Raw genomic sequence first — 26,613 nt, forward strand, 5'->3', positions numbered from 1 at the left:
TGTGCTCCTCCCCTCTCGCTCCGTCCCTCACTAGCTCGCTATGAAAGATGCAAGTGTTTGTGTTCTCGGAAGTATGTCAACTAACCAGTCTCCTCCATTCCAAAAAAATACAGAATCTTAGGAGTCGATTCCTAGTGGAATCGAATCTTGACACTCAGAAATGGGAGTCGATCCCGGGAGTCGATGTGCTAGGAGTCGATTCCTAGTTGAATCGAATCTTGACACTCAGAAATGGGAGTTGATCCCGGGAGTCGATGTGCTAAGAGTCGATTCCTAGTTGAATCGAATCTTGACACTCAGAAATGGGAGTCGATATCCCGGGAGTCGATGTGCTAGGAGTCGAGGAATCAATTATTTTGGAGTCGACTCTTCACCACTGCGTCATGGTCGTTAACGTTGAGGTACAGTAATGGAAGTACAGGTGCTGAACCGTTTGCACCGTGAGGCCCAAACCCTTTCTGGCAGCAGTGCAGCTGCACCGTGAGGCCCAAACCCTTTCTGGCAGTGCAGCTGCACCGTGAGGCCCAAACCCTTTCTGGCAGTGCAGCTGCACCATGAGGCCCAAACCCTCTCTGGCAGTGCAGCTGCACCGTGAGGCTTAAACCTTTTCTGGCAGTGCAGCTGCACCGTGAGGCCCAAACCCTTTCTGGCAGCAGTGCAGCTGCACCATGAGGCCCAAACCCTTTCTGGCAGCAGTGCAGCACAGGACCACCTTCCCTGTTATCTGTCCAATACTAGTTGAATACATAACACAGGGCCACCTTCCCTGTTAGCTGTCCAATACATAACACAGGGCCACCTTCCCTGTTATCTGTCCAATACTAGTTGAATACATAACACAGGGCCACCTTCCCTGTTAGCTGTCCAATACATAACACAGGGCCACCTTCCCTGTTATCTGTCCAATACTAGTTGAATACTTAACACAGGGCCACCTTCCCTGTTATCTGTCCAATACATAACACAGGGCCACCTTCCCTGTTATCTGTCCAATACATAACACAGGGCCACCTTCCCTGTTAGCTGTCCAATACATAACACAGGGCCACCTTCCCTGTTATCTGTCCAATACTAGTTGAATACATAACACAGGGCCACCTTCCCTGTTAGCTGTCCAATACTAGTTGAATACATAACACAGGACCACCTTCCCTGTTATCTGTCCAATACATAACACAGGGCCACCTTCCCTGTTATCTGTCCAATACTAGTTGAATACATAACACAGGGCCACCTTCCCTGTTATCTGTCCAATACTAGTTGAATACATAACACAGGGCCACCTTCCCTGTTATCTGTCCAATACTAGTTGAATACATAACACAGGGCCACCTTCCCTGTTAGCTGTCCAATACATAACACAGGGCCACCTTCCCTGTTATCTGTCCAATACTAGTTGAATACATAACACAGGGCCACCTTCCCTGTTATCTGTCCAATACATAACACAGGGCCACCTTCCCTGTTAGCTGTCCAATACATAACACAGGACCACCTTCCCTGTTATCTGTCCAATACTAGTTGAATACATAACACAGGGCCACCTTCCCTGTTAGCTGTCCAATACTAGTTGAATACATAACACAGGACCACCTTCCCTGTTATCTGTCCAATACATAACACAGGGCCACCTTCCCTGTTATCTGTCCAATACTAGTTGAATACATAACACAGGGCCACCTTCCCTGTTATCTGTCCAATACTAGTTGAATACATAACACAGGGCCACCTTCCCTGTTATCTGTCCAATACTAGTTGAATACATAACACAGGGCCACCTTCCCTGTTATCTGTCCAATACATAACACAGGGCCACCTTCCCTGTTAGCTGTCCAATACATAACACAGGACCACCTTCCCTGTTATCTGTCCAATACTAGTTGAATACATAACACAGGGCCACCTTCCCTGTTAGCTGTCCAATACATAACACAGGGCCACCTTCCCTGTTATCTGTCCAATACTAGTTGAATACATAACACAGGGCCACCTTCCCTGTTATCTGTCCAATACATAACACAGGGCCACCTTCCCTGTTATCTGTCCAATACATAACACAGGGCCACCTTCCCTGTTAGCTGTCCAATACATAACACAGGGCCACCTTCCCTGTTATCTGTCCAATACTAGTTGAATACATAACACAGGGCCACCTTCCCTGTTAGCTGTCCAATACTAGTTGAATACATAACACAGGACCACCTTCCCTGTTATCTGTCCAATACATAACACAGGGCCACCTTCCCTGTTATCTGTCCAATACTAGTTGAATACATAACACAGGGCCACCTTCCCTGTTAGCTGTCCAATACTAGTTGAATACATAACACAGGGCCACCTTCCCTGTTATCTGTCCAATACTAGTTGAATACATAACACAGGGCCACCTTCCCTGTTAGCTGTCCAATACATAACACAGGGCCACCTTCCCTGTTATCTGTCCAATACTAGTTGAATACATAACACAGGGCCACCTTCCCTGTTATCTGTCCAATACATAACACAGGGCCACCTTCCCTGTTATCTGTCCAATACTAGTTGAATACATAACACAGGGCCACCTTCCCTGTTAGCTGTCCAATACTAGTTGAATACATAACACAGGGCCACCTTCCCTGTTATCTGTCCAATACATAACACAGGGCCACCTTCCCTGTTATCTGTCCAATACTAGTTGAATACATAACACAGGACCACCTTCCCTGTTATCTGTCCAATACTAGTTGAATACATAACACAGGGCCACCTTCCCTGTTATCTGTCCAATACTAGTTGAATACATAACACAGGGCCACCTTCCCTGTTAGCTGTCCAATACATAACACAGGGCCACCTTCCCTGTTATCTGTCCAATACATAACACAGGACCTCCTTCCCTGTTATCTGTCCAATACTAGTTGAATACATAACACAGGGCCACCTTCCCTGTTATCTGTCCAATACTAGTTGAATACATAACACAGGGCCACCTTCCCTGTTAGCTGTCCAATACATAACACAGGGCCACCTTCCCTGTTATCTGTCCAATACATAACACAGGACCTCCTTCCCTGTTATCTGTCCAATACTAGTTGAATACATAACACAGGGCCACCTTCCCTGTTAGCTGTCCAATACATAACACAGGGCCACCTTCCCTGTTATCTGTCCAATACATAACACAGGGCCACCTTCCCTGTTATCTGTCCAATACATAACACAGGGCCACCTTCCCTGTTATCTGTCCAATACATAACACAGGGCCACCTTCCCTGTTATCTGTCCAATACATAACACAGGGCCACCTTCCCTGTTATCTGTCCAATACATAACACAGGGCCACCTTCCCTGTTATCTGTCCAATACTAGTTGAATACATAACACAGGGCCACCTTCCCTGTTATCTGTCCAATACTAGTTGAATACATAACACAGGGCCACCTTCCCTGTTATCTGTCCAATACTAGTTGAATACATAACACAGCGATGTAACAACGGGGGATTATTCCACAGTCTCTATTAAGCAAAGCTGAAGTGTGTACCTTTTTTGTGTTTCCGTAGCATATGAGAACATGAAGGGTCTGTTCATGCCCTCGTTATCTACAGAGTGATATAGGGCTCTTATACATCCTCATTTCATGCCCTCGTTATCTACAGAGTGATATAGGGCTCTTATAGATCCTTATTTCATGCCCTCGTTATCTACAGAGTGATATAGGGCTCTTATAGATCCTTATTTCATGCCCTCGTTATCTACAGAGTGATATAGGGCTCTTATAGATCCTCATTTCATGCCCTCGTTATCTACAGAGTTATATAGGGCTCTTATAGATCCTCATTTCATGCCCTCGTTATCTACAGAGTGATATAGGGCTCTTATAGATCCTTATTTCATGCCCTCGTTATCTACAGAGTGATATAGGGCTCTTATAGATCCTTATTTCATGCCCTCGTTATCTACAGAGTGATATAGGGCTCTTATAGATCCTCATTTCATGCCCTCGTTATCTACAGAGTGGTATAGGGCTCTTATAGATCCTCATTTCATGCCCTCGTTATCTACAGAGTGATATAGGGGTCTTATAGATCCTCATTTCATGCCCTCGTTATCTACAGAGTGATATAGGGCTCTTATAGATCCTCATTTCATGCCCTCGTTATCTACAGAGTGATATAGGGCTCTTATAGATCCTTATTTCATGCCCTCGTTATCTACAGAGTGATATGGGGGTCTTATAGATCCTCATTTCATGCCCTCGTTATCTACAGAGTGATATAGGGCTCTTATAGATCCTTATTTCATGCCCTCGTTATCTACAGATTGATATAGGGGTCTTATAGATCCTCATTTCATGCCCTCGTTATCTACAGAGTGATATAGGGGTCTTATAGATCCTCATTTCATGCCCTCGTTATCTACAGAGTGATATAGGGGTCTTATAGATCCTCATTTCATGCCCTCGTTATCTACAGATTGATATAGGGCTCTTATAGATCCTTATTTCATGCCCTCGTTATCTACAGAGTGATATGGGGGTCTTATAGATCCTCATTTCATGCCCTTGTTATCTACAGAGTGATATAGGGCTCTTATAGATCCTTATTTCATGCCCTCGTTATCTACAGATTGATATAGGGGTCTTATAGATCCTCATTTCATGCCCTCGTTATCTACAGAGTGATATAGGGCTCTTATAGATCCTCATTTCATGCCCTCGTTATCTACAGACTGATATAGGGGTCTTATAGATCCTTATTTCATGCCCTCGTTATCTACAGATTGATATAGGATCTTATAGATCCTCATTTCATGCCCTCGTTATCTACAGACTGATATAGGGGTCTTATAGATCCTCATTTCATGCCCTCGTTATCTACAGAGTGATATAGGGGTCTTATAGATCCTCATTTCATGCCCTCGTTATCTACAGAGTGATATAGGATCTTATAGATCCTCATTTCATGCCCTCGTTATCTACAGACTGATATAGGGGTCTTATAGATCCTCATTTCATGCCCTCGTTATCTACAGAGTGATATAGGGGTCTTATAGATCCTCATTTCATGACCTTGTTATCTACAGAGTGATATAGGGCTCTTATAGATCCTCATTTCATGCCCTCGTTATCTACAGAGTGATATAGGGCTCTTATAGATCCTCATTTCATGCCCTCGTTATTTACAGAGTGATATAGGGCTCTTATAGATCCTCATTTCATGCCCTCGTTATCTACAGAGTGATATAGGGCTCTTATAGATCCTCATTTCATGCCCTCGTTATCTACAGAGTGATATAGGGCTCTTATAGATCCTCATTTCATGCCCTCGTTATCTACAGAGTGATATAGGGCTCTTATAGATCCTTATTTCATGCCCTCGTTATCTACAGAGTGATATAGGACTCTTATAGATCCTCATTTCATGCCCTCGTTATCTACAGAGTTATATAGGGCTCTTATAGATCCTTATTTCCACGTCAAACCCACCACTGGTGTTCGTAATGTACGATATACTATTTTCTAGAGTCTCTACTTTTATCCAATGTAAAAAAAATCTAAAAATAAAACACAATTTCAAATTTTGCTCATAAGAACGATTCGAGGTGGTTAGTCACAAATAGCACCTTAACATCAATATTTGACAGTAGGTATGAGGTTATTTTCTGCTTCTGCTTATTTTGGAGCTAAACCCACCACCTCTTTGGCCAAAGAGCTCTATTTTCATGTCATCCAACAAATGTAAAACGCCTGGATTTTGCTATAAAAAAAAAAACAGCATTGGCACTTGGATTGGAACCGGTGGTTTGGTCAGATGACGTGGAAATAGAGGTCTTTGGCCAAAGAGGTGGTGGGTTTAGCTCCAAAATAAGCAGAAGCAGAAAATAACTTCATACCTACTGTCAAATATTGATGTTAAGGTGCTATTTGTGACTAACCGCCTCGATTCGTTCTTATGTAGCAAAATTTGAAATTGTGTTTTTTTTTTTATTTTTTTACATTGGATAAAAGTAGAGACTCTAGAAAATAGTATATCGTACATTACAGTTGAGGAACAATGGGAAACTAATTCTGCTTTGAAAGTTGATCAACTTGTAACCTCACTTTTGAGAAAATGGCCCTTGAATGATTTGGTACCTACTGGAGAGCTACACCCATTCAGCATCGTTCACAGCCTCTTAAGCCTTAGCCCCACCCATCTCATTAAGGATTCACATGTGAGGCCATGTGCTAAACAGAGTGAGCACGGTAGTGTAGTAAACAACCAAAGATTTCAAGACTAAAAGTGGTGAAAGTAGTAGCCTACAATAAGGAAAAACTCCAAGTAAATATACACATATATCTAGTCCTTGGCCATGTTGTTTTTCACATTAACGTCTCTGGTAAACACACGCTATATCAAATAAAATCTTATTTTTATTTGTCACATGCACAAGGTGTAAACTGTACAGTGAAACGGTTACTTGAATATGTAAATAGTTGCAATATCAAAAATTGAAAGTGTCCAGATAAAATATTGTATAAATATTTTATAACTATTAGATCATGCTTACCCAGACACACTTGTCTAAATTGATGTTGTCAATGAAATAAATTCTTTAACCACCCCAGCCACATCTAGATAAGTGGATGGACCACTATTGTCTAGACATGCACACATGTTCATGAAATACAATAGATGGCTGAAATCACCCCAGACACACCATGCTAAACTTATGGGTCATGTAATCATCTGGCGAATTGAAAAATGTTGTTTAGACATTTAGCTAGCTAGCTAAACAATGAACCATAATCCCAACTCATAGCTACAGTGCAAACGGATTGTCATAGCTAGCCACCATGCATGAAATGCTGTAGTATGAATCTGCAGGTAGTTAACGCTAACAAACTAGGTTCAATGTTAGCTACCTAGCTATAACTAGCAATGCAAATGGATTTTCTGAGATACAAATAATATTAATACACAGATCATACACGTAACGTTAGCGTTGCGAGCCAGCAAGCTAACATTCACTTGCTAGCTAAGAGTATGCTTTAGCTTGCAATGAATGCGACTTTCTGATTAAATTTGAAATGTATAATATCTGACAATGTAGCTAGACTCTTACCCATAACCATGGATGAATGCTTCACGGCAGCGTGTCTTTTCTGTTTGGTTTGTTTGTAGCTAGAGCTTGTTTTCTACGTTGTGTCAAGTCACTCCGGGTTCACACTGACCGTGTGTAGAAAGTAGTCATCCACAACTTTTTCCCACTGATCTTTGTCAATAATTCAGGGTTGCAATGTTGTTGAGAGCAGTAGCACCACATTTTCAGTTCTCAAATGGCTTAAATAAAAGTACAATAAAAATTGTATACAAAAGTTCAGATGTTCCAGAAGTCTTTTTTTTTAACAAAAAAAGCATTTTGATAAAATCCCCAAACATTCCTCCCCTGTGAAGTGCAATATGCTTAGGTTCTTGAAACAGGGCACATTTTGTTCCACTGGTCCTGGGGCCCTTTATTTAACTAGGCAAGTCAATTAAGAACAAACTCTTATTTACAAAGATGGCCTACCCCAGCCAAACCCAGATGACAATTGTGCGCTTCCCTATGGGACTCCCAATCACGGCCGGATGTGATGCAGCCTGCATTCAAACCGGGGAATGTGACACCTCTTGCACTGAGATGCAGTGCCTTAGACCGCTGCGCCACTCGGGAGCCCAAGGTTAAAGGTCAAAGGCATCATGACCTTGAACCCAGTAAAGGGGCTGAAGTGGATCTTTCAGCAGGACAATAACCCCAAGCAAACATAAAAATAATAAAAATATATATAAAAATAAATTAAAAATAAATAAATATATATATATATATTTAAATATAAATATATATAAGTGAATATAAATCAATGAATACAATTTAAAATGTTTAAAAATATATATATATATATTATAAATGAAATTACAATAAATAAATGTACATTTTGCAATGGTCTTCTCAGTCTCCGGACTTGGACCCCAATTGAAATCCTGTGGTTTTGAATTGAAGAGGGCAGTCCATAAATTCAGGTGAAGGATTTCAAAGATCGGGGAAGATTCTGTATGAAGGAATGGTCTCCAGATCCCTCCCGATGTGTTATCCAATCTCAGACAATTTTTTGAAAAAGGCTCAGTGCAGTTATCCTCACAAGGCAAGGTATTGAAAGGTATTGAAAACAGAGGTATAATTTGGACTTGTATTAGTATACAATAATATAATTTCCCCAAAAATTATACTTGCATTATTTATTTTATATTATTTTTTGGCTCATCGTTATCAAGGTTGCCAATAAATTTCGACCTGACTTTATCTATCTACAGCATTAAGTTACAGCAAATACTCTTTGTTGGGTCTGCTGCTCTAAATGCATGCCATGCCTCTGACATCTAGACAGGAGCAGTGGATAGCAGATAGCTGTGCAATGTTCTGTTCTATTATCCTAATCTGGGATCTAGACAGGAGCAGTGGATAGCAGATAGCTGTGCAAGGTTCTGTTCTATTATCCTAATCTGGGATCTAGACAGGAGCAGTGGATAGCAGATAGTCGTGCTATGTTCTGTTCTATTCTCCTAATCTGGGTTCTAGACAGGAGCAGTGGATAACCGATAGCTGTGCTCTGTTCTGTTCACCCAATCTGGGTCACAGATCACATGATCTGGCACTCTGGGATAGATTTATAATCTCTCATGTCATCGTTGGCCGGTAGAGAGCTTCTCTTTAATGGGATATTTGTGTATGGGGGAAGGGTGTGTGTGTGTGTGTGTGTGTGTGTGTGTGTGTGTGTGTGTGTGTGTGTGTGTGTGTGTGTGTGTGTGTGTGTGTGTGTGTGTGTGTGTGTGTGTGTGTTTTTCACTACCCATACACAGATTAATGGCTAATGTGTGCTACTTGAGAAGCAATCCCTGTTACTGCAGCCACCCTAAAATAGAGAATTCATTGTGTACGTGTACTGTACACATGTTGATTACACATGACATATTACATATTACATGGGACATTATACATGTAAGAGTGTGTTAATTGCATAAACATGAGTTGTGTCTCTGTCTGTCTCCCCTATAGGTCCTGACTATATCAAGCAGGCGTTCATGGATCCAGTGGAGATCCCCAAGGATCCTCCCGAAGAGAAGGAGAAAGACAGCCCCACCAGCCCTGCCCAGACCCCCGGGCCCACCCCTCCCAGCACCGCCCAGACCCCCGGGCCCACCCCTCCCCCATCCCCCCACAGCAAGAAGAGACCGCACAGCAACAGCATCTCCACCTCCGCCTCCCGCAAGATCAGCAAGGACGAATCATCACACAGTCGCAAGGTCAGCAAAGAGGAGAAGCCAGTCCGTAAGAGCAGCAAGGAGGAGCGGCTGAGCAGGAAGTTGAGTAAAGAGGAGAGGGTGTCCATCGCTGCCGAGCCGCCCACAGCTGCTGCTCCCTCTTCCCATGTAATACACCAGGCTTCAGCCAAATCCCCCAAGGCCCCGGAGCCCGGCCCCACCAACGTACCACCTCCCCAGGCTGCTGCTTTGCAGGTGGTGGGTCCTGTTAATGAAATGGGACAACTCCACTCCCAGTACCATAGCTACTACGTCAAAGCCCCCTCCAGGGGACCCCTGCCCCCGGAACCTGAGCCTGAGGAGGACGAGGAGCCCAGTCAACTGACCCTGGCACGGATGGCCCCGCCACCCCCCAAGTCCTTCCGGAATTTCACCCTCAAGCCGACGCCCACAGGTGAGCAGAGCAAACTCAGGAAGCAGGATTCGCTGAAACCAAAGAGCCTGGCAGAGACCAAGAAGGCCAGTATGGAGATGGCTGACGGGCAGGGTGAAGAGAATGTAAGTAGGAGTGCTGATCTAGGATCAGTTGTACCTTTTTAATTCACAATTAGTAACACGACATGGTAGGAGTGCTGATCTAGGATCAGTTGTACCTTTTTAATGCACAATTAGTAACACAACATGGTAGGAGTGCTGATCTAGGATCAGTTGTACCTTTTTAATTCACAATTAGTAACACAACATGGTAGGAGTGCTGATCTAGGATCAGTTGTACCTTTGGACATGGGGGACCTTGATACTAACTCTTCTTGGTGTTGCCTTGCAGGCTCCTAACTCTATCCTGGTTGCTATGGTGATGCTGTTGAATATCGGCCTAGCCATCATATTTGTCCACTTCCTGACATGATGGTCCTGTGTCTCAGGTAACCTCTTCTTGCAAAATAAAAGCAGCCACACGACATGTTTGTTATGTTCCTAAAGAGCAGGCCATGATGTTGACCTCCTGTGTGTCATTTTATCCAATCAGTTCAGAACTAATCAATTAAACCCCACCTGAACTGTGTTTGACCCCTCAGTGATGCCGTGGCAACTGGTGCAGCGTCTCCAGCCTTTTAAAAATCAAAATGGTGTCAGTCAGAATCGGAAGCGGCCACAGGAGCATGGAAATCAGCTTTGTGACACAGGAGAGAAACATGAGAGGCAGGAGAGAAGGACCTGCAGGCTGTCCAGGGCCGTCCACAGACCTGCCTGATCATAATACTCTCCTCTGGGTTCTGTTAAAGAACAAAATGATATGTCTGAGGGAGATAGGAAAAACAATACAGAAATACAGAATACAGAATACAGAATACAGAAAACAGAAAAAGTCAACACACAACACACACACACACCACACACCACACACCACACACACACACACACACCACACACACACACACACACACACACCACACACCACACACCACACACACACACACACACACACACACACACACACACACCACACACACACCACACACACACACACCACACACCACACACACACACACACACACACACACACACACCACACACACATACACACACGAGAAAATATGAAGTAATTGAAATACACATGTCTGCTGTTCCAAGCAGTGAGCTCTCTGCTCGTGCAAGGCCACTCCTTCTATTAAAATCAAATCACATTTTATTGGTCACTTACACATATTAGCAGATGTTATTGCTGGTGTAGCAAAATGCTTGTCCTGTCCTTCTGTCCTGTCCTGGCAGGAACACAGAGGGACTGACTGACTAACTTTAACTGGGCCAATGTGGGGATGCACTTATAGATGACAGGAGCTAACAGCTGCCTTACTATTTTACCCTCTGACGTCTTCATGGGGAGATGTAAGCACGGCAAGGCCAGAGGACTGAGAGCTGCGCGTTCCAACGTTCCCACATTCTGAGTTCTGAGGTCCCAGTGTTCTGAGGTTCCAGTGTTCTGAGGTTCCAGTGTTCTGAGGTTCCAGTGTTCTGAGGTCCCAGTGTTCTGAGGTTCCAGAGTTCTGAGGTCCCAGTGTTCTGAGGTCCCAGTGTTCTGAGGTTCCAGAGTTCTGAGGTTCCAGTGTTCTGAGGTTCCAGTGTTCTGAGGTTCCAACCACCCCTTGCTGCAGGAAAGCGGATGCACCGAACGTTAGCTGTCAGTGCTAGCGCGGTCACACGGCAGTCTTACTCTGTTAACAAATAACCATTCATCACAGCTTCCTTTAGCTCCTCCCACCTTCACCCTTCACCTTCCCTGTGCATTTTTGTTGTTGTAGCTTTAGTTTTTTGTTTGTTTATGTTGGTTACCTGCAGTTATAGACTTGTAGTTGAAAGGAAGGAAAATTAATACGAGGAGCCCTTTTTATTTTGGACTAATCATAATGATTTTATTTCATCATAATGAAAGAATTCTGTCCAAATTTTATTAAAAGTGCAATATGATTTATTTTTTTAAAGAAAGAATATATATTTTGCCAACAAAGGGTCTAGTCTATTGAGCATTTTAACTGTTTTAAAACATGTTTATTTTATTGTATCATACAACAGGAAAGACAAGCTTAATTTGACTAGATGGGGGGCAGGCAGATTGACAGTAGGATTTGAGGAACGAAGCCACACTGTGTAGCAAGTCGAAGCTTGCTCTATGTGACTGAAAGATGTCTTATAAATTATGTCATTTATTAAATCAAAGGATTAAATTATTATTATTATTATTATTATTACACAATTGTGCATGGGATTTCGTTGACAAGTTACTTTAATTATCTTCTTTGCTTCCGATGTGAAAACCACTAAGCTGTGAAGAGGAGGAAAATCAGTTGGTTTAGTCAAATTAAAAAACACCTATTGTTATTGTGAGTCTCTGCTTGCATGTCAGTGAGACTGGAAAATAAGCGTCCTTGAATTGATTCTCAAAAAAAAAAACAAAAAAAAAGATTTGATTTGATTCTAGAATTTGATTGTATTGAATCTCAGAAGAAACTTGGTATTGAATGTATTCGGGTTGAATTCAGGGGAAGGGGGGGGGGGGTGATAATATGTGATACCTGTGGTTATGTGGTTTAGGAGTGATGCCTTTTTAAAAAGTCTTGAACACTTCAACCTTTTTCTTTACCTCAGAAGAAGAAGATAATGAGGGGAGGAGGGGGGGGGGGGGGGGGTGAAATAGACGGTCGATAAGAGATGAAGTCTGTGTCTTAATTGTTTTGTGTAGGAAGTCATCGGACTGTTGCAATCAAAGGGAGGGGAGCTATACATGTGACACTACATTTTAACCAGTAGTAGTCTTTGTTGCAGGTAAAGCATGATTTAGTTTTTATTTTTAAAAAAAATATATATATATATATAAACAAATGGAATACATATATATTTAACAGTTTCTGTTATCCACTTCAAATCATTGTTATTTATGTGTTCATCATATGATTGATAAATATACTGAGTGCACAAAACATTAAGAAACGCATCCTAATATTGAGTTGCGCCCCCTTTTTCCCCTCAGAACAGCCTCGATTCGTAGGGTGTCTAAAGCGTTCCACAGGGATGCTGGCTCATGTTGACTCCATTGCTTCCCATAGTTGTGTCAAGTTGGCTGAATGTCCTTTGGGTGGTGGACCATTCTTGATGCACACGGGGAAACTGTTGAGCGTGAAAAACCCAGCTGCATTGCAGTTCTTGACACAAACCAGCACCTGGCACCTACTACCAAACCCTGTTCAAAGGCACTTAAATACTCTGTTCAAAGGCACTTAAATATGTTGTCTTGCCCATTCACCCTCTGAATGGCACACATGCACAATCCATGTCTCAATTGTCTCAAGGCTTAAAATTCCTTCTTCAACCTGTCTCCTCTCCTTCATCTACACTGATTTGAAGTGGATTTAACAGTTGACATCAATAAGGGATCGTAGCTTTCACCTGAGTCATGGAGAGAGAAGGTGTTCTTAATGTTTTGGCCACTCAGTGTAGATATGTATTTGTTTAAGGTTTTTTGGTCCTTGTGAAAAAGGGCTTGAAAAGTGGCAAGATTGTGTTTATTGCAACTTAGTTTATAGGATACTACTAGTTTGCATGGTCTGTTGAAGAAACACAGTATAAATCTCTGTACTTTGGGAGACTGCACGCTTCTTCAGACATTGACTGATCTGTAGATTCTGATTGGTCCTACAGTGTTCATGCTGATTGGTCCTACAGTGTTCATTCTGATTGGTCCTACAGTGTTCATGCTGATTGGTCCTACAGTGTTCATTCTGATTGGTCCTACAGTGTTCATGCTGATTAGTCCTACAGTGTTTATGCTGATTGGTCCTACAGTGTTAATTCTGATTGGTCCTGCAGTGTTCATTCTGATTGGTCCTACAGTGCTCCTTCTGATTGGTCCTACAGTGTTCATTCTGATTGGTCCTACAGTGTTCCTTCTGATTGGTCCTACAGTGTTCATTCTGATTGGTCCTACAGTGTTCCTTCTGATTGGTCCTACAGTGTTCATTCTGATTGGTCCTACAGTGTTCATGCTGATTGGTCCTACAGTGTTCATTCTGATTGGTTCTACAGTGTTCATGCTGATTGGTCCTACAGTGTTCATTCTGATTGGTTCTACAGTGTTCATTCTGATTGGTCCTACGGAGTTCATGTGCAGTCCATCACAATAGAATCACATTTACGGCAAAGAAAAATAAAGAAAAATGTCTAACCATTTGAAAAACAAATACAAGAAATCTCAAGACAACTTTGCATTGTGTTGAATCTGTCTCGTTCTCAGAACTGTAGGAACCACATCGATGTCCTGAAGTTTGTTACACCTGACAACATAACAACCCTTCTCATTGAAGATGGCTTCTTTCTTTATTTTTGTCCTCTGTTTTCACAGAGCAGGATGAGAGCTGTAATCTATGAGGGGTTAAAAGTGGCAGAACATAATGGGATGTTTAAAAATATATATATTTAAAAAAAATAATAATAAAGCAACATCGCATGTTGTAAACCTTTATATATAGATAAGATATAGTATTTGTAAGGATTTTTACAGAGCATAATCCAGAAACTGGTATGAGTTGGTATTTTTCTAACGATTTGCACACCTGTATTTTGACAACGGCTATAACATGTTTGTAACGGGTATTGTAATGCACATACAGTAACATTTGACAGTACTAAAATCTTTATCTGTAATTGGCTGTAATTTATGTATCATTTCAGCCTGGACTCAGGGGGTAGACGTAACACAGTAAATGAAAATCCGGGACGCTCCAATTAGTACGATATATTACGTTTGGTATGGTATTTATTCATTTGTGAATGTCCATCATCCATTTCATATGATATGTTACGAACTCCAATTCTTATGATGCGTTACGAATTCTAATTTGCTGTGGCTAACTTTAGATAGTTGGCAAAGTGGCTAATGCTAACGTTAGCTAGGTGGCTAATATTAGCTATGCTAGTGGTTAGGGGTTAAGGTTAGGGTTAATGTTACGATTAGGAGTTCCATTAAAGGTATAAGGTTAGGGTTAGAAGAAGGGTTAGCTAACATGCTAAGTAGTTGCAAATGAGCTAAAATGCTAAAGTTGTCTGTGATGAGAATCGAACTAGACGGTGACGTTATAAGCCTAACCATCCACCCCAACCAACTTTCATTTTTGCCTTAAGTAACCGTCTGTCTTATGGAACCATACCGAGCGTAGCGTAGCATACTCATTTGAGTTTCCCAGGTTTTCGTTTACTATGTTACGTCTACTCTATGAAACCAGCCTGATCATTTATGGGGAGGGGCGGGGCAGGGGACAAGACCAGATGGTACTTGTTTTGACTGTTTTTACCAAACGATGAGGAAATGTGTGAGACGTTTTTGGTATCTCAAAGTATGGTGTCACCCTCACCGATTTGTGCAGTCTTTTGGAGATGTATTTCTGTGTGTAACAATAAAGAAGTTATGCCTTGTGCACTGTCCCATCTCTATTTGATTGTGTCTTTGTCTCTTCCTTACTCCTGTACATTATAACGTGTCTTGGATTAGACATCGGAGGCATTAGAATGTGTCTTGGATTAGACATCGGAGGCATTAGAATGTGTCTTGGATTAGACATCGGAGGCATTAGAATGTGTCTTGGATTAGACATCGGAGGCATTAGAATGTGTCTTGGATTAGACATCGGAGGCATTAGAATGTGTCTTGGATGGGACATAGGAGGCATTAGAATGTGTCTTTGATTAGACATAGGAGGCATTAGAATGTGTCTTTGATTAGACATCGGAGGCATTAGAATGTGTCTTGGATTAGACATACGAGGCATTAGAATGTGTCTTGGATTAGACATAGGAGGCATTAGAATGTGTCTTTGATTAGACATAGGAGGCATTAGAATGTGTCTTTGATTAGACATCGGAGGCATTAGAATGTGTCTTGGATTAGACATCGGAGGCATTAGAATGTGTCTTGGATTAGACATCGGAGGCATTAGAATGTGTCTTGGATTAGACATCGGAGGCATTAGAATGTGTCTTGGATTAGACATCGGAGGCATTAGAATGTGTCTTTGATTAGACATAGGAGGCATTAGAATGTGTCTTTGATTAGACATCGGAGGCATTAGAATGTGTCTTTGATTAGACATAGGAGGCATTAGAATGTGTCTTGGATTAGACATCGGAGGCATTAGAATGTGTCTTGGATGGGACATAGGAGGCATTAGAATGTGTCTTGGATTAGACATAGGAGGCATTAGAATGTATACTTCAAAGGAGCTCGACCCCGACCTCTAACCCACAACCCCTGACCCCTAACTTGACTGCTGGGGCTTGAACCTTTGTGTTACTTAGCCACCCCTTGAACTATGGCCCCCCCTTCTCTTCCCCCCTGTCCTGTCCTATCTACGATGGTCCCACAGGGTAAAACCAGTGGCTTTGTTCCAAGTGGCACCTATTCCCTTTACCCTGCACTAGTAACATAGGGTGCTGGTCCAAAGTAATGCGCTATGAAGGGAATAGTGTGCCATTTGGGACGAACGCAGCTCGTCCAGGCAGGCTGGTGCAGACATACAGGGCTGACTGACTCCAGGTTAGTTAGTTAGTTGTGTTCCCAGGGCTGACTGACTCCAGGTTAGTTAGTTAGTTGTGTTCCCAGGGCTGACTGACTCCAGGTTAGTTAGTTAGTTGTGTTCCCAGGGCTGACTGACTCCAGGTTAGTTAGTTAGTTGTGTTCCCAGGGCTGACTGACTCCAGGTTAGTTAGTTGTGTTCCCAGGGCTGACTGACTCCAGGTTAGTTAGTTAGTTGTGTTCCCAGGGCTGACTGACTCCAGGTTAGTTAGTTGTGTTCCCAGGGCTGACTGACTCCAGGTTAGTTAGTTGTGTTCCCAGGGCTGACTGACTCCAGGTTAGTTAGTTGTGTTCCCAGGGCTGACTGACTCCAGGTTAGTTAGTTAGTTGTGTTCCCAGGGCTGACTGACTCCAGGTCAGTTAGTTAGTTGTGTTCCCAGGGCTGACTGACTCCAGGTTAGTTAGTTGTGTTCCCAGGGCTGACTGACTGCAGGTTAGTTAGTTGTGTTCCCAGGGCTGACTGACACCAGGTTAGTTAGTTAGTTGTGTTCCCAGGGCTGACTGACTCCAGGTTAGTTAGTTGTGTTCCCAGGGCTGACTGATTCCATGTTAGTTAGTTGTGTTCCCAGGGCTGACTGACTCCAGTTCAGTTAGTTAGTTGTGTTCCCAGGGCTGACTGACTCCAGGTTAGTTAGTTAGTTGTGTTACCAGGGCTGACTGACTGCAGGTTAGTTAGTTGTGTTCCCAGGGCTGACTGACTCCAGGTTAGTTAGTTAGTTGTGTTCCCAGGGCTGACTGACTCCAGGTTAGTTAGTTGTGTTCCCAGGGCTGACTGACTCCAGGTTAGTTAGTTAGTTGTGTTCCCAGGGCTGACTGACTCCAGGTTAGTTAGTTGTGTTCCCAGGGCTGACTGACTCCAGGTTAGTTAGTTGTGTTCCCAGGGCTGACTGACTCCAGGTTAGTTAGTTAGTTGTGTTCCCAGGGCTGACTGAATCCAGGTCAGTTAGTTAGTTGTGTTCCCAGGGCTGACTGACTCCAGGTTAGTTAGTTGTGTTCCCAGGGCTGACTGACTCCAGGTCAGTTAGTTAGTTGTGTTCCCAGGGCTGACTGACTCCAGGTTAGTTAGTTAGTTGTGTTCCCAGGGCTGACTGTCTCCAGGTTAGTTAGTTGTGTTCCCAGGGCTGACTGATTCCAGGTTAGTTAGTTGTGTTCCCAGGGCTGACTGACTCCAGGTTAGTTAGTTGTGTTCCCAGGGCTGACTGACTCCAGGTTAGTTAGTTAGTTGTGTTCCCAGGGCTGACTGACTCCAGGTCAGTTAGTTAGTTGTGTTCCCAGGGCTGACTGACTCCAGGTTAGTTAGTTGTGTTCCCAGGGCTGACTGACTCCAGGTTAGTTAGTTAGTTGTGTTCCCAGGGCTGACTGACTCCAGGTTAGTTAGTTAGTTGTGTTCCCAGGGCTGACTGACTCCAGGTTAGTTAGTTAGTTGTGTTCCCAGGGCTGACTGACTCCAGGTTAGTTAGTTGTGTTCCCAGGGCTGACTGACTCCAGGTTAGTTAGTTAGTTTTGTTCCCAGGGCTGACTGATTCCAGGTTAGTTAGTTGTGTTCCCAGGGCTGACTGACTCCAGGTTAGTTAGTTGTGTTCCCAGGGCTGACTGACTCCAGGTTAGTTAGTTGTGTTCCCAGGGCTGACTGACTCCAGGTTAGTTAGTTAGTTGTGTTCCCAGGGCTGACTGACTCCAGGTTAGTTAGTTGTGTTCCCAGGGCTGACTGATTCCAGGTTAGTTAGTTGTGTTCCCAGGGCTGACTGACTCCAGGTTAGTTAGTTAGTTGTGTTCCCAGGGCTGACTGACTCCAGGTTAGTTAGTTGTGTTCCCAGGGCTGACTGATTCCAGGTTAGTTAGTTGTGTTCCCAGGGCTGACTGACTCCAGGTTAGTTAGTTGTGTTCCCAGGGCTGACTGACTCCAGGTTAGTTAGTTAGTTGTGTTCCCAGGGCTGACTGACTCCAGGTCAGTTAGTTAGTTGTGTTCCCAGGGCTGACTGACTCCAGGTTAGTTAGTTGTGTTCCCAGGGCTGACTGACTCCAGGTTAGTTAGTTAGTTGTGTTCCCAGGGCTGACTGACTCCAGGTTAGTTAGTTAGTTGTGTTCCCAGGGCTGACTGACTCCAGGTTAGTTAGTTGTGTTCCCAGGGCTGACTGATTCCAGGTTAGTTAGTTGTGTTCCCAGGGCTGACTGACTCCAGGTTAGTTAGTTGTGTTCCCAGGGCTGACTGACTCCAGGTTAGTTAGTTGTGTTCCCAGGGCTGACTGACTCCAGGTTAGTTAGTTAGTTGTGTTCCCAGGGCTGACTGACTCCAGGTTAGTTAGTTGTGTTCCCAGGGCTGACTGACTCCAGGTTAGTTAGTTGTGTTCCCAGGGCTGACTGACTCCAGGTTAGTTAGTTAGTTGTGTTCCCAGGGCTGACTGACTCCAGGCTAGTTAGTTAGTTGTGTTCCCAGGGCTGACTGACTCCAGGTTAGTTAGTTAGTTGTGTTCCCAGGGCTGACTGACTCCAGGTTAGTTAGTTGTGTTCCCAGGGCTGACTGACTGCAGGTTAGTTAGTTAGTTGTGTTCCCAGGGCTGACTGACTCCAGGTTAGTTAGTTAGTTGTGTTCCCAGGGCTGACTGACTCCAGGTTAGTTAGTTAGTTGTGTTCCCAGGGCTGACTGACTCCAGGTTAGTTAGTTAGTTGTGTTCCCAGGGCTGACTGATTCCAGGTTAGTTAGTTAGTTGTGTTCCCAGGGCTGACTGACTGCAGGTTAGTTAGTTAGTTGTGTTCCCAGGGCTGACTGACTCCAGGTTAGTTAGTTGTGTTCCCAGGGCTGACTGACTCCAGGTTAGTTAGTTGTGTTCCCAGGGCTGACTGACTCCTGGTTAGTTAGTTAGTTGTGTTCCCAGAGCTGACTGATTCCAGGTTAGTTAGTTGTGTTCCCAGGGCTGACTGACTCCAGGTTAGTTAGTTAGTTGTGTTCCCAGGGCTGACTGACTCCAGGTTAGTTGTGTTCCCAGGGCTGACTGACTCCAGGTTAGTTAGTTGTGTTCCCAGGGCTGACTGATTCCAGGTTAGTTAGTTGTGTTCCCAGGGCTGACTGACTGCAGGTTAGTTAGTTTGTTGTGTTCCCAGGGCTGACTGACTCCAGGTTAGTTAGTTGTGTTCCCAGGGCTGACTGATTCCAGGTCAGTTAGTTGTGTTCCCAGGGCTGACTGACTCCAGGTTAGTTAGTTAGTTGTGTTCCCAGGGATGACTGACTCCATGTTAGTTAGTTGTGTTCCCAGGGCTGACTGACTCCATGTTAGTTAGTTAGTTGAGTTCCAGGGGCTGACTGACTCCAGGTTAGTTAGTTAGTTGTGTTCCCAGGGCTGACTGACTCCAGGTTAGTTAGTTGTGTTCCCAGGGCTGACTGACTCCAGGTTAGTTAGTTGTGTTCCCAGGGCTGACTGACTGCAGGTTAGTTAGTTGTGTTCCCAGGGCTGACTGACTCCAGGTTAGTTAGTTAGTTGTGTTCCCAGGGCTGACTGACTCCAGGTTAGTTAGTTGTGTTCCCAGGGCTGACTGATTCCATGTTAGTTAGTTGTGTTCCCAGGGCTGACTGACTCCAGGTCAGTTAGTTAGTTGTGTTCCCAGGGCTGACTGACTCCAGGTTAGTTAGTTAGTTGTGTTACCAGGGCTGACTGACTGCAGGTTAGTTAGTTGTGTTCCCAGGGCTGACTGACTCCAGGTTAGTTAGTTAGTTGTGTTCCCAGGGCTGACTGACTCCAGGTTAGTTAGTTGTGTTCCCAGGGCTGACTGACTCCAGGTTAGTTAGTTAGTTGTGTTCCCAGGGCTGACTGACTCCAGGTTAGTTAGTTAGTTGTGTTCCCAGGGCTGACTGATTCCAGGTTAGTTAGTTGTGTTCCCAGGGCTGACTGATTCCAGGTGAGTTAGTTAGTTGTGTTCCCAGGGCTGACTGACTCCAGGTCAGTTAGTTGTGTTCCCAGGGCTGACTGACTCCAGGTTAGTTAGTTAGTTGTGTTCCCAGGGCTGACTGACTCCAGGTTAGTTAGTTGTGTTCCCAGGGCTGACTGACTCCAGGTTAGTTAGTTGTGTTCCCAGGGCTGACTGAATCCAGGTCAGTCAGTTGTGTTCCCAGGGCTGACTGACTGCAGGTTAGTTAGTTGTGTTCCCAGGGCTGACTGACTCCAGGTTAGTTAGTTAGTTGTGTTCCCAGGGCTGACTGACTCCAGGTTAGTTAGTTGTGTTCCCAGGGCTGACTGATTCCATGTTAGTTAGTTGTGTTCCCAGGGCTGACTGACTCTATGTCAGTTAGTTAGTTGTGTTCCCAGGGCTGACTGACTCCAGGTTAGTTAGTTAGTTGTGTTACCAGGGCTGACTGACTGCAGGTTAGTTAGTTGTGTTCCCAGGGCTGACTGACTCCAGGTTAGTTAGTTAGTTGTGTTCCCAGGGCTGACTGACTCCAGGTTAGTTAGTTGTGTTCCCAGGGCTGACTGACTCCAGGTTAGTTAGTTAGTTGTGTTCCCAGGGCTGACTGACTCCAGGTTAGTTAGTTAGTTGTGTTCCCAGGGCTGACTGATTCCAGGTTAGTTAGTTGTGTTCCCAGGGCTGACTGATTCCAGGTGAGTTAGTTAGTTGTGTTCCCAGGGCTGACTGACTCCAGGTCAGTTAGTTGTGTTCCCAGGGCTGACTGACTCCAGGTTAGTTAGTTAGTTGTGTTCCCAGGGCTGACTGACTCCAGGTTAGTTAGTTGTGTTCCCAGGGCTGACTGACTCCAGGTTAGTTAGTTGTGTTCCCAGGGCTGACTGAATCCAGGTCAGTTAGTTAGTTGTGTTCCCAGGGCTGACTGACTCCAGGTCAGTTAGTTAGTTGTGTTCCCAGGGCTGACTGACTCCAGGTTAGTTAGTTAGTTGTGTTCCCAGGGCTGACTGACTCCAGGTTAGTTAGTTGTGTTCCCAGGGCTGACTGATTCCAGGTTAGTTAGTTGTGTTCCCAGGGCTGACTGACTCCTGGTTAGTTAGTTAGTTGTCTTCCCAGGGCTGACTGACTCCAGGTTAGTTAATTGTGTTCCCAGGGCTGACTGACTCCAGGTTAGTTAGTTAGTTGTGTTCCCAGGGCTGACTGACTCCAGGTTAGTTGTGTTCCCAGGGCTGACTGACTCCAGGTTAGTTAGTTGTGTTCCCAGGGCTGACTGATTCCAGGTTAGTTAGTTGTGTTCCCAGGGCTGACTGACTGCAGGTTAGTTAGTTTGTTGTGTTCCCAGGGCTGACTGACTCCAGGTTAGTTAGTTGTGCTCCCAGGGCTGACTGATTTCAGGTCAGTTAGTTGTGTTCCCAGGGCTGACTGATTCCAGGTCAGTTAGTTGTGTTCCCAGGGCTGACTGACTCCAGGTTAGTTAGTTAGTTGTGTTCCCAGGGCTGACTGACTCCATGTTAGTTAGTTGTGTTCCCAGGGCTGACTGACTCCATGTTAGTTAGTTAGTTGAGTTCCCAGGGCTGACTGACTCCAGGTTAGTTAGTTAGTTGTGTTCCCAGGGCTGACTGACTCCAGGTTAGTTAGTTGTGTTCCCAGGGCTGACTGACTCCAGGTTAGTTAGTTGTGTTCCCAGGGCTGACTGACTGCAGGTTAGTTAGTTGTGTTCCCAGGGCTGACTGACTCCAGGTTAGTTAGTTAGTTGTGTTCCCAGGGCTGACTGACTCCAGGTTAGTTAGTTGTGTTCCCAGGGCTGACTGATTCCATGTTAGTTAGTTGTGTTCCCAGGGCTGACTGACTCCAGGTCAGTTAGTTAGTTGTGTTCCCAGGGCTGACTGACTCCAGGTTAGTTAGTTAGTTGTGTTACCAGGGCTGACTGACTGCAGGTTAGTTAGTTGTGTTCCCAGGGCTGACTGACTCCAGGTTAGTTAGTTAGTTGTGTTCCCAGGGCTGACTGACTCCAGGTTAGTTAGTTGTGTTCCCAGGGCTGACTGACTCCAGGTTAGTTAGTTAGTTGTGTTCCCAGGGCTGACTGACTCCAGGTTAGTTAGTTAGTTGTGTTCCCAGGGCTGACTGATTCCAGGTTAGTTAGTTGTGTTCCCAGGGCTGACTGACTCCAGGTTAGTTAGTAAGTTGTGTTCCCAGGGCTGACTGACTCCAGGTTAGTTAGTTGTGTTCCCAGGGCTGACTGACTCCAGGTTAGTTAGTTGTGTTCCCAGGGCTGACTGACTCCAGGTTAGTTAGTTAGTTGTGTTCCCAGGGCTGACTGAATCCAGGTCAGTTAGTTAGTTGTGTTCCCAGGGCTGACTGACTCCAGGTCAGTTAGTTAGTTGTGTTCCCAGGGCTGACTGACTCCAGGTTAGTTAGTTAGTTGTGTTCCCAGGGCTGACTGACTCCAGGTTAGTTAGTTGTGTTCCCAGGGCTGACTGATTCCAGGTCAGTTAGTTGTGTTCCCAGGGCTGACTGACTCCTGGTTAGTTAGTTAGTTGTGTTCCCAGGGCTGACTGACTCCAGGTTAGTTAGTTGTGTTCCCAGGGCTGACTGACTCCAGGTTAGTTAGTTAGTTGTGTTCCCAGGGCTGACTGACTCCAGGTTAGTTGTGTTCCCAGGGCTGACTGACTCCAGGTTAGTTAGTTAGTTGTGTTCCCAGGGCTGACTGACTCCAGGTTAGTTAGTTGTGTTCCCAGGGCTGACTGACTGCAGGTTAGTTAGTTGTGTTCCCAGGGCTGACTGACTCCAGGTTAGTTAGTTAGTTGTGTTCCCAGGGCTGACTGACTCCAGGTTAGTTAGTTGTGTTCCCAGGGCTGACTGATTCCAGGTCAGTTAGTTGTGTTCCCAGGGCTGACTGATTCCAGGTCAGTTAGTTGTGTTCCCAGGGCTGACTGACTCCAGGTTAGTTAGTTAGTTGTGTTCCCAGGGCTGACTGACTCCAGGTTAGTTAGTTGTGTTCCCAGGGCTGACTGACTCCATGTTAGTTAGTTAGTTGTGTTCCCAGGGCTGACTGACTCCATGTTAGTTAGTTAGTTGTGTTCCCAGGGCTGACTGACTCCAGGTTAGTTAGTTGTGTTCCCAGGGCTGACTGACTCCAGGTTAGTTAGTTAGTTGTGTTCCCAGGGCTGACTGACTCCAGGTTAGTAAGTTGTGTTCCCAGGGCTGACTGACTCCAGGTTAGTTAGTTAGTTAGTTAGTTAGTTAGTTAGTTGTGTTCCCAGGGCTGACTGACTCCAGGTTAGTTAGTTGTGTTCCCAGGGCTGACTGATTCCAGGTTAGTTAGTTGTGTTCCCAGGGCTGACTGACTCCATGTTAGTTAGTTAGTTGTGTTCCCAGGGCTGACTGACTCCAGGTTAGTTAGTTGTGTTCCCAGGGCTGACTGACTCCAGGTTAGTTAGTTAGTTGTGTTCCCAGGGCTGACTGACTCCAGGTTAGTTAGTTAGTTGTGTTCCCAGGGCTGACTGACTGCAGGTTAGTTAGTTGTGTTCCCAGGGCTGACTGACTCCAGGTTAGTTAGTTAGTTGTGTTCCCAGGGCTGACTGACTCCAGGTTAGTTAGTTGTGTTCCCATTGCTGACTGACTCCAGGTTAGTTAGTTAGTTAGTTAGTTGTGTTCCCAGGGCTGACTGACTCCAGGTTAGTTAGTTGTGTTCCCAGGGCTGACTGACTCCAGGTTAGTTAGTTGTGTTCCCAGGGCTGACTGACTCCAGGTTAGTTAGTTGTGTTCCCAGGGCTGACTGACTCCAGGTTAGTTTGTTGTGTTCCCAGGGCTGACTGACTCCAGGTTAGTTAGTTGTGTTCCCAGGGCTGACTGACTGCAGGTTAGTTAGTTGTGTTCCCAGGGCTGACTGACTGCAGGTTAGTTAGTTGTGTTCCCAGGGCTGACTGACTGCAGGTTAGTTAGTTGTGTTCCCAGGGCTGACTGACTGCAGGTTAGTTAGTTGTGTTCCCAGGGCTGACTGACTGCAGGTTAGTTAGTTGTGTTCCCAGGGCTGACTGACTGCAGGTTAGTTAGTTGTGTTCCCAGGGCTGACTGACTGCAGGTTAGTTAGTTGTGTTCCCAGGGCTGACTGACTGCAGGTTAGTTAGTTGTGTTCCCAGGGCTGACTGACTGCAGGTTAGTTAGTTGTGTTCCCAGGGCTGACTGACTGCAGGTTAGTTAGTTGTGTTCCCAGGGCTGACTGACTCCAGGTTAGTTAGTTAGTTGTGTTCCCAGGGCTGACTGACTGCAGGTTAGTTAGTTAGTTGTGTTCCCAGGGCTGACTGACTCCAGGTTAGTTAGTTGTGTTCCCAGGGCTGACTGACTCCAGGTTAGTTAGTTGTGTTCCCAGGGCTGACTGACTCCAGGTTAGTTAGTTGTGTTCCCAGGGCTGACTGACTGCAGGTTAGTTAGTTGTGTTCCCAGGGCTGACTGACTCCAGGTTAGTTAGTTAGTTAGTTGTGTTCCCAGGGCTGACTGACTCCAGGTTAGTTAGTTGTGTTCCCAGGGCTGACTGACTCCAGGTTAGTTAGTTGTGTTCCCAGGGCTGACTGACTCCAGGTTAGTTAGTTGTGTTCCCAGGGCTGACTGACTCCAGGTTAGTTAGTTAGTTGTGTTCCCAGGGCTGACTGACTCCAGGTTAGTTAGTTGTGTTCCCAGGGCTGACTGACTCCAGGTTAGTTAGTTAGTTGTGTTCCCAGGGCTGACTGACTCCAGGTTAGTTAGTTAGTTAGTTAGTTGTGTTCCCAGGGCTGACTGACTCCAGGTTAGTTAGTTAGTTGTGTTCCCAGGGCTGACTGACTCCAGGTTAGTTAGTTGTGTTCCCAGGGCTGACTGACTGCAGGTTAGTTAGTTGTGTTCCCAGGGCTGACTGACTCCAGGTTAGTTAGTTAGTTGTGTTCCCAGGGCTGACTGACTCCAGGTTAGTTAGTTAGTTGTGTTCCCAGGGCTGACTGACTCCAGGTTAGTTAGTTGTGTTCCCAGGGCTGACTGACTCCAGGTTAGTTAGTTGTGTTCCCAGGGCTGACTGACTCCAGGTTAGTTAGTTGTGTTCCCAGGGCTGACTGACTCCAGGTTAGTTAGTTGTGTTCCCAGGGCTGACTGACTCCAGGTTAGTTAGTTAGTTAGTTAGTTAGTTAGTTAGTTGTGTTCCCAGGGCTGACTGACTCCAGGTTAGTTAGTTGTGTTCCCAGGGCTGACTGATTCCAGGTTAGTTAGTTGTGTTCCCAGGGCTGACTGACTCCAGGTTAGTTAGTTGTGTTCCCAGGGCTGACTGACTCCAGGTTAGTTAGTTAGTTGTGTTCCCAGGGCTGACTGACTCCAGGTTAGTTAGTTGTGTTCCCAGGGCTGACTGACTGCAGGTTAGTTAGTTGTGTTCCCAGGGCTGACTGACTCCAGGTTAGTTAGTTAGTTGTGTTCCCAGGGCTGACTGACTCCAGGTTAGTTAGTTGTGTGTGGTACTTACTATATAATGTTGTAGTTTTCTATAGAATACTGTAGTATATACTACATTAAAATCCGTAGAAACAGTACAGTGAATACTATTGTATTTATACCATAGTATACTATAGTATTTTTCATTTGGACAGGCCTGTGAACAGTCTGCACATTGCATTCCAAATCTCACCCTATTCCCTAAATAGTGCACTACTTTTGATCAGAGCCATGGTCCGTTAAAAAAATAGTTAGAGTTATTTCTGGATGCTTATCAAAGTCAGCTTGCTAACTAATGATTGCTGTATTCTACTCTTCTACTCTTTGTTACACTGTAATCTGAGACTGATGTAGAGTCGTGAGCGGAGGTGGAATGGACTAGTGCTCTTCATGACCCACTAGCGGTAATCAGGAAGTGATCAGGCAGGGCTTGGCTTGGTACCAATAGTATAGGATATCTCTGCTAATATTCTGACAGCACGGCACATGATGCTGGATCCCATTCATACAGACAGACGATCCCCTTAACCCTCCCCGTGAGTCACAAATATAAACCACAGCCTTATAAGCATATGCTACCTTTATAGGGGCTGCTATAATAATATGATAAATGTAACCTACAGACACTTTTTGTGTAGCTACAGTTGTTGGTCCCAGCCATTAACTAAAATGGTGTAGCTACAGTTGTGGGTGTCATGTACTGTCATGTTGTGTCTTGTCTCTGTCCTTTCCCTTCACCCTGTCTCCCTCTGCTGGTCGTTGTTAGGTTACCTTTTCTCCCCCGCTTTCCCCCAGCTGTTCCTTGTCTCCTCTAACTACCCATTCACCCCGTTTCCCACCTGTTCCCTTTTTCCCTCTGATTAGGTCCCTAGATCTCTCTCTGTTTC

General features: G+C 44.9%; 1 protein-coding gene across 2 annotated transcripts in view; it reads left to right on the forward strand.

Moving 5' to 3' along the window:
- LOC139366874 (junctophilin-1-like) overlaps positions 1 to 10,567 on the forward strand; it is a 109,129-nt gene extending 98,562 nt beyond the window's left edge. For both annotated transcript variants that reach the window (XM_071104573.1, XM_071104574.1), the window contains 3 exons: positions 9,056 to 9,819; positions 10,088 to 10,184; positions 10,338 to 10,567. In XM_071104573.1, coding sequence (XP_070960674.1) covers positions 9,056 to 9,819; positions 10,088 to 10,168 — 845 coding nt within the window. In that variant the 3' untranslated portion in view covers positions 10,169 to 10,184; positions 10,338 to 10,567. The remainder of the gene's footprint in view (positions 1 to 9,055; positions 9,820 to 10,087; positions 10,185 to 10,337) is intronic.
- The last annotated feature ends 16,046 nt before the right edge of the window (positions 10,568 to 26,613 follow it).

Source organism: Oncorhynchus clarkii, chromosome 15 (assembly GCF_045791955.1).
Source record: "Oncorhynchus clarkii lewisi isolate Uvic-CL-2024 chromosome 15, UVic_Ocla_1.0, whole genome shotgun sequence".
Taxonomy (NCBI): Eukaryota; Metazoa; Chordata; class Actinopteri; order Salmoniformes; family Salmonidae; genus Oncorhynchus; species Oncorhynchus clarkii.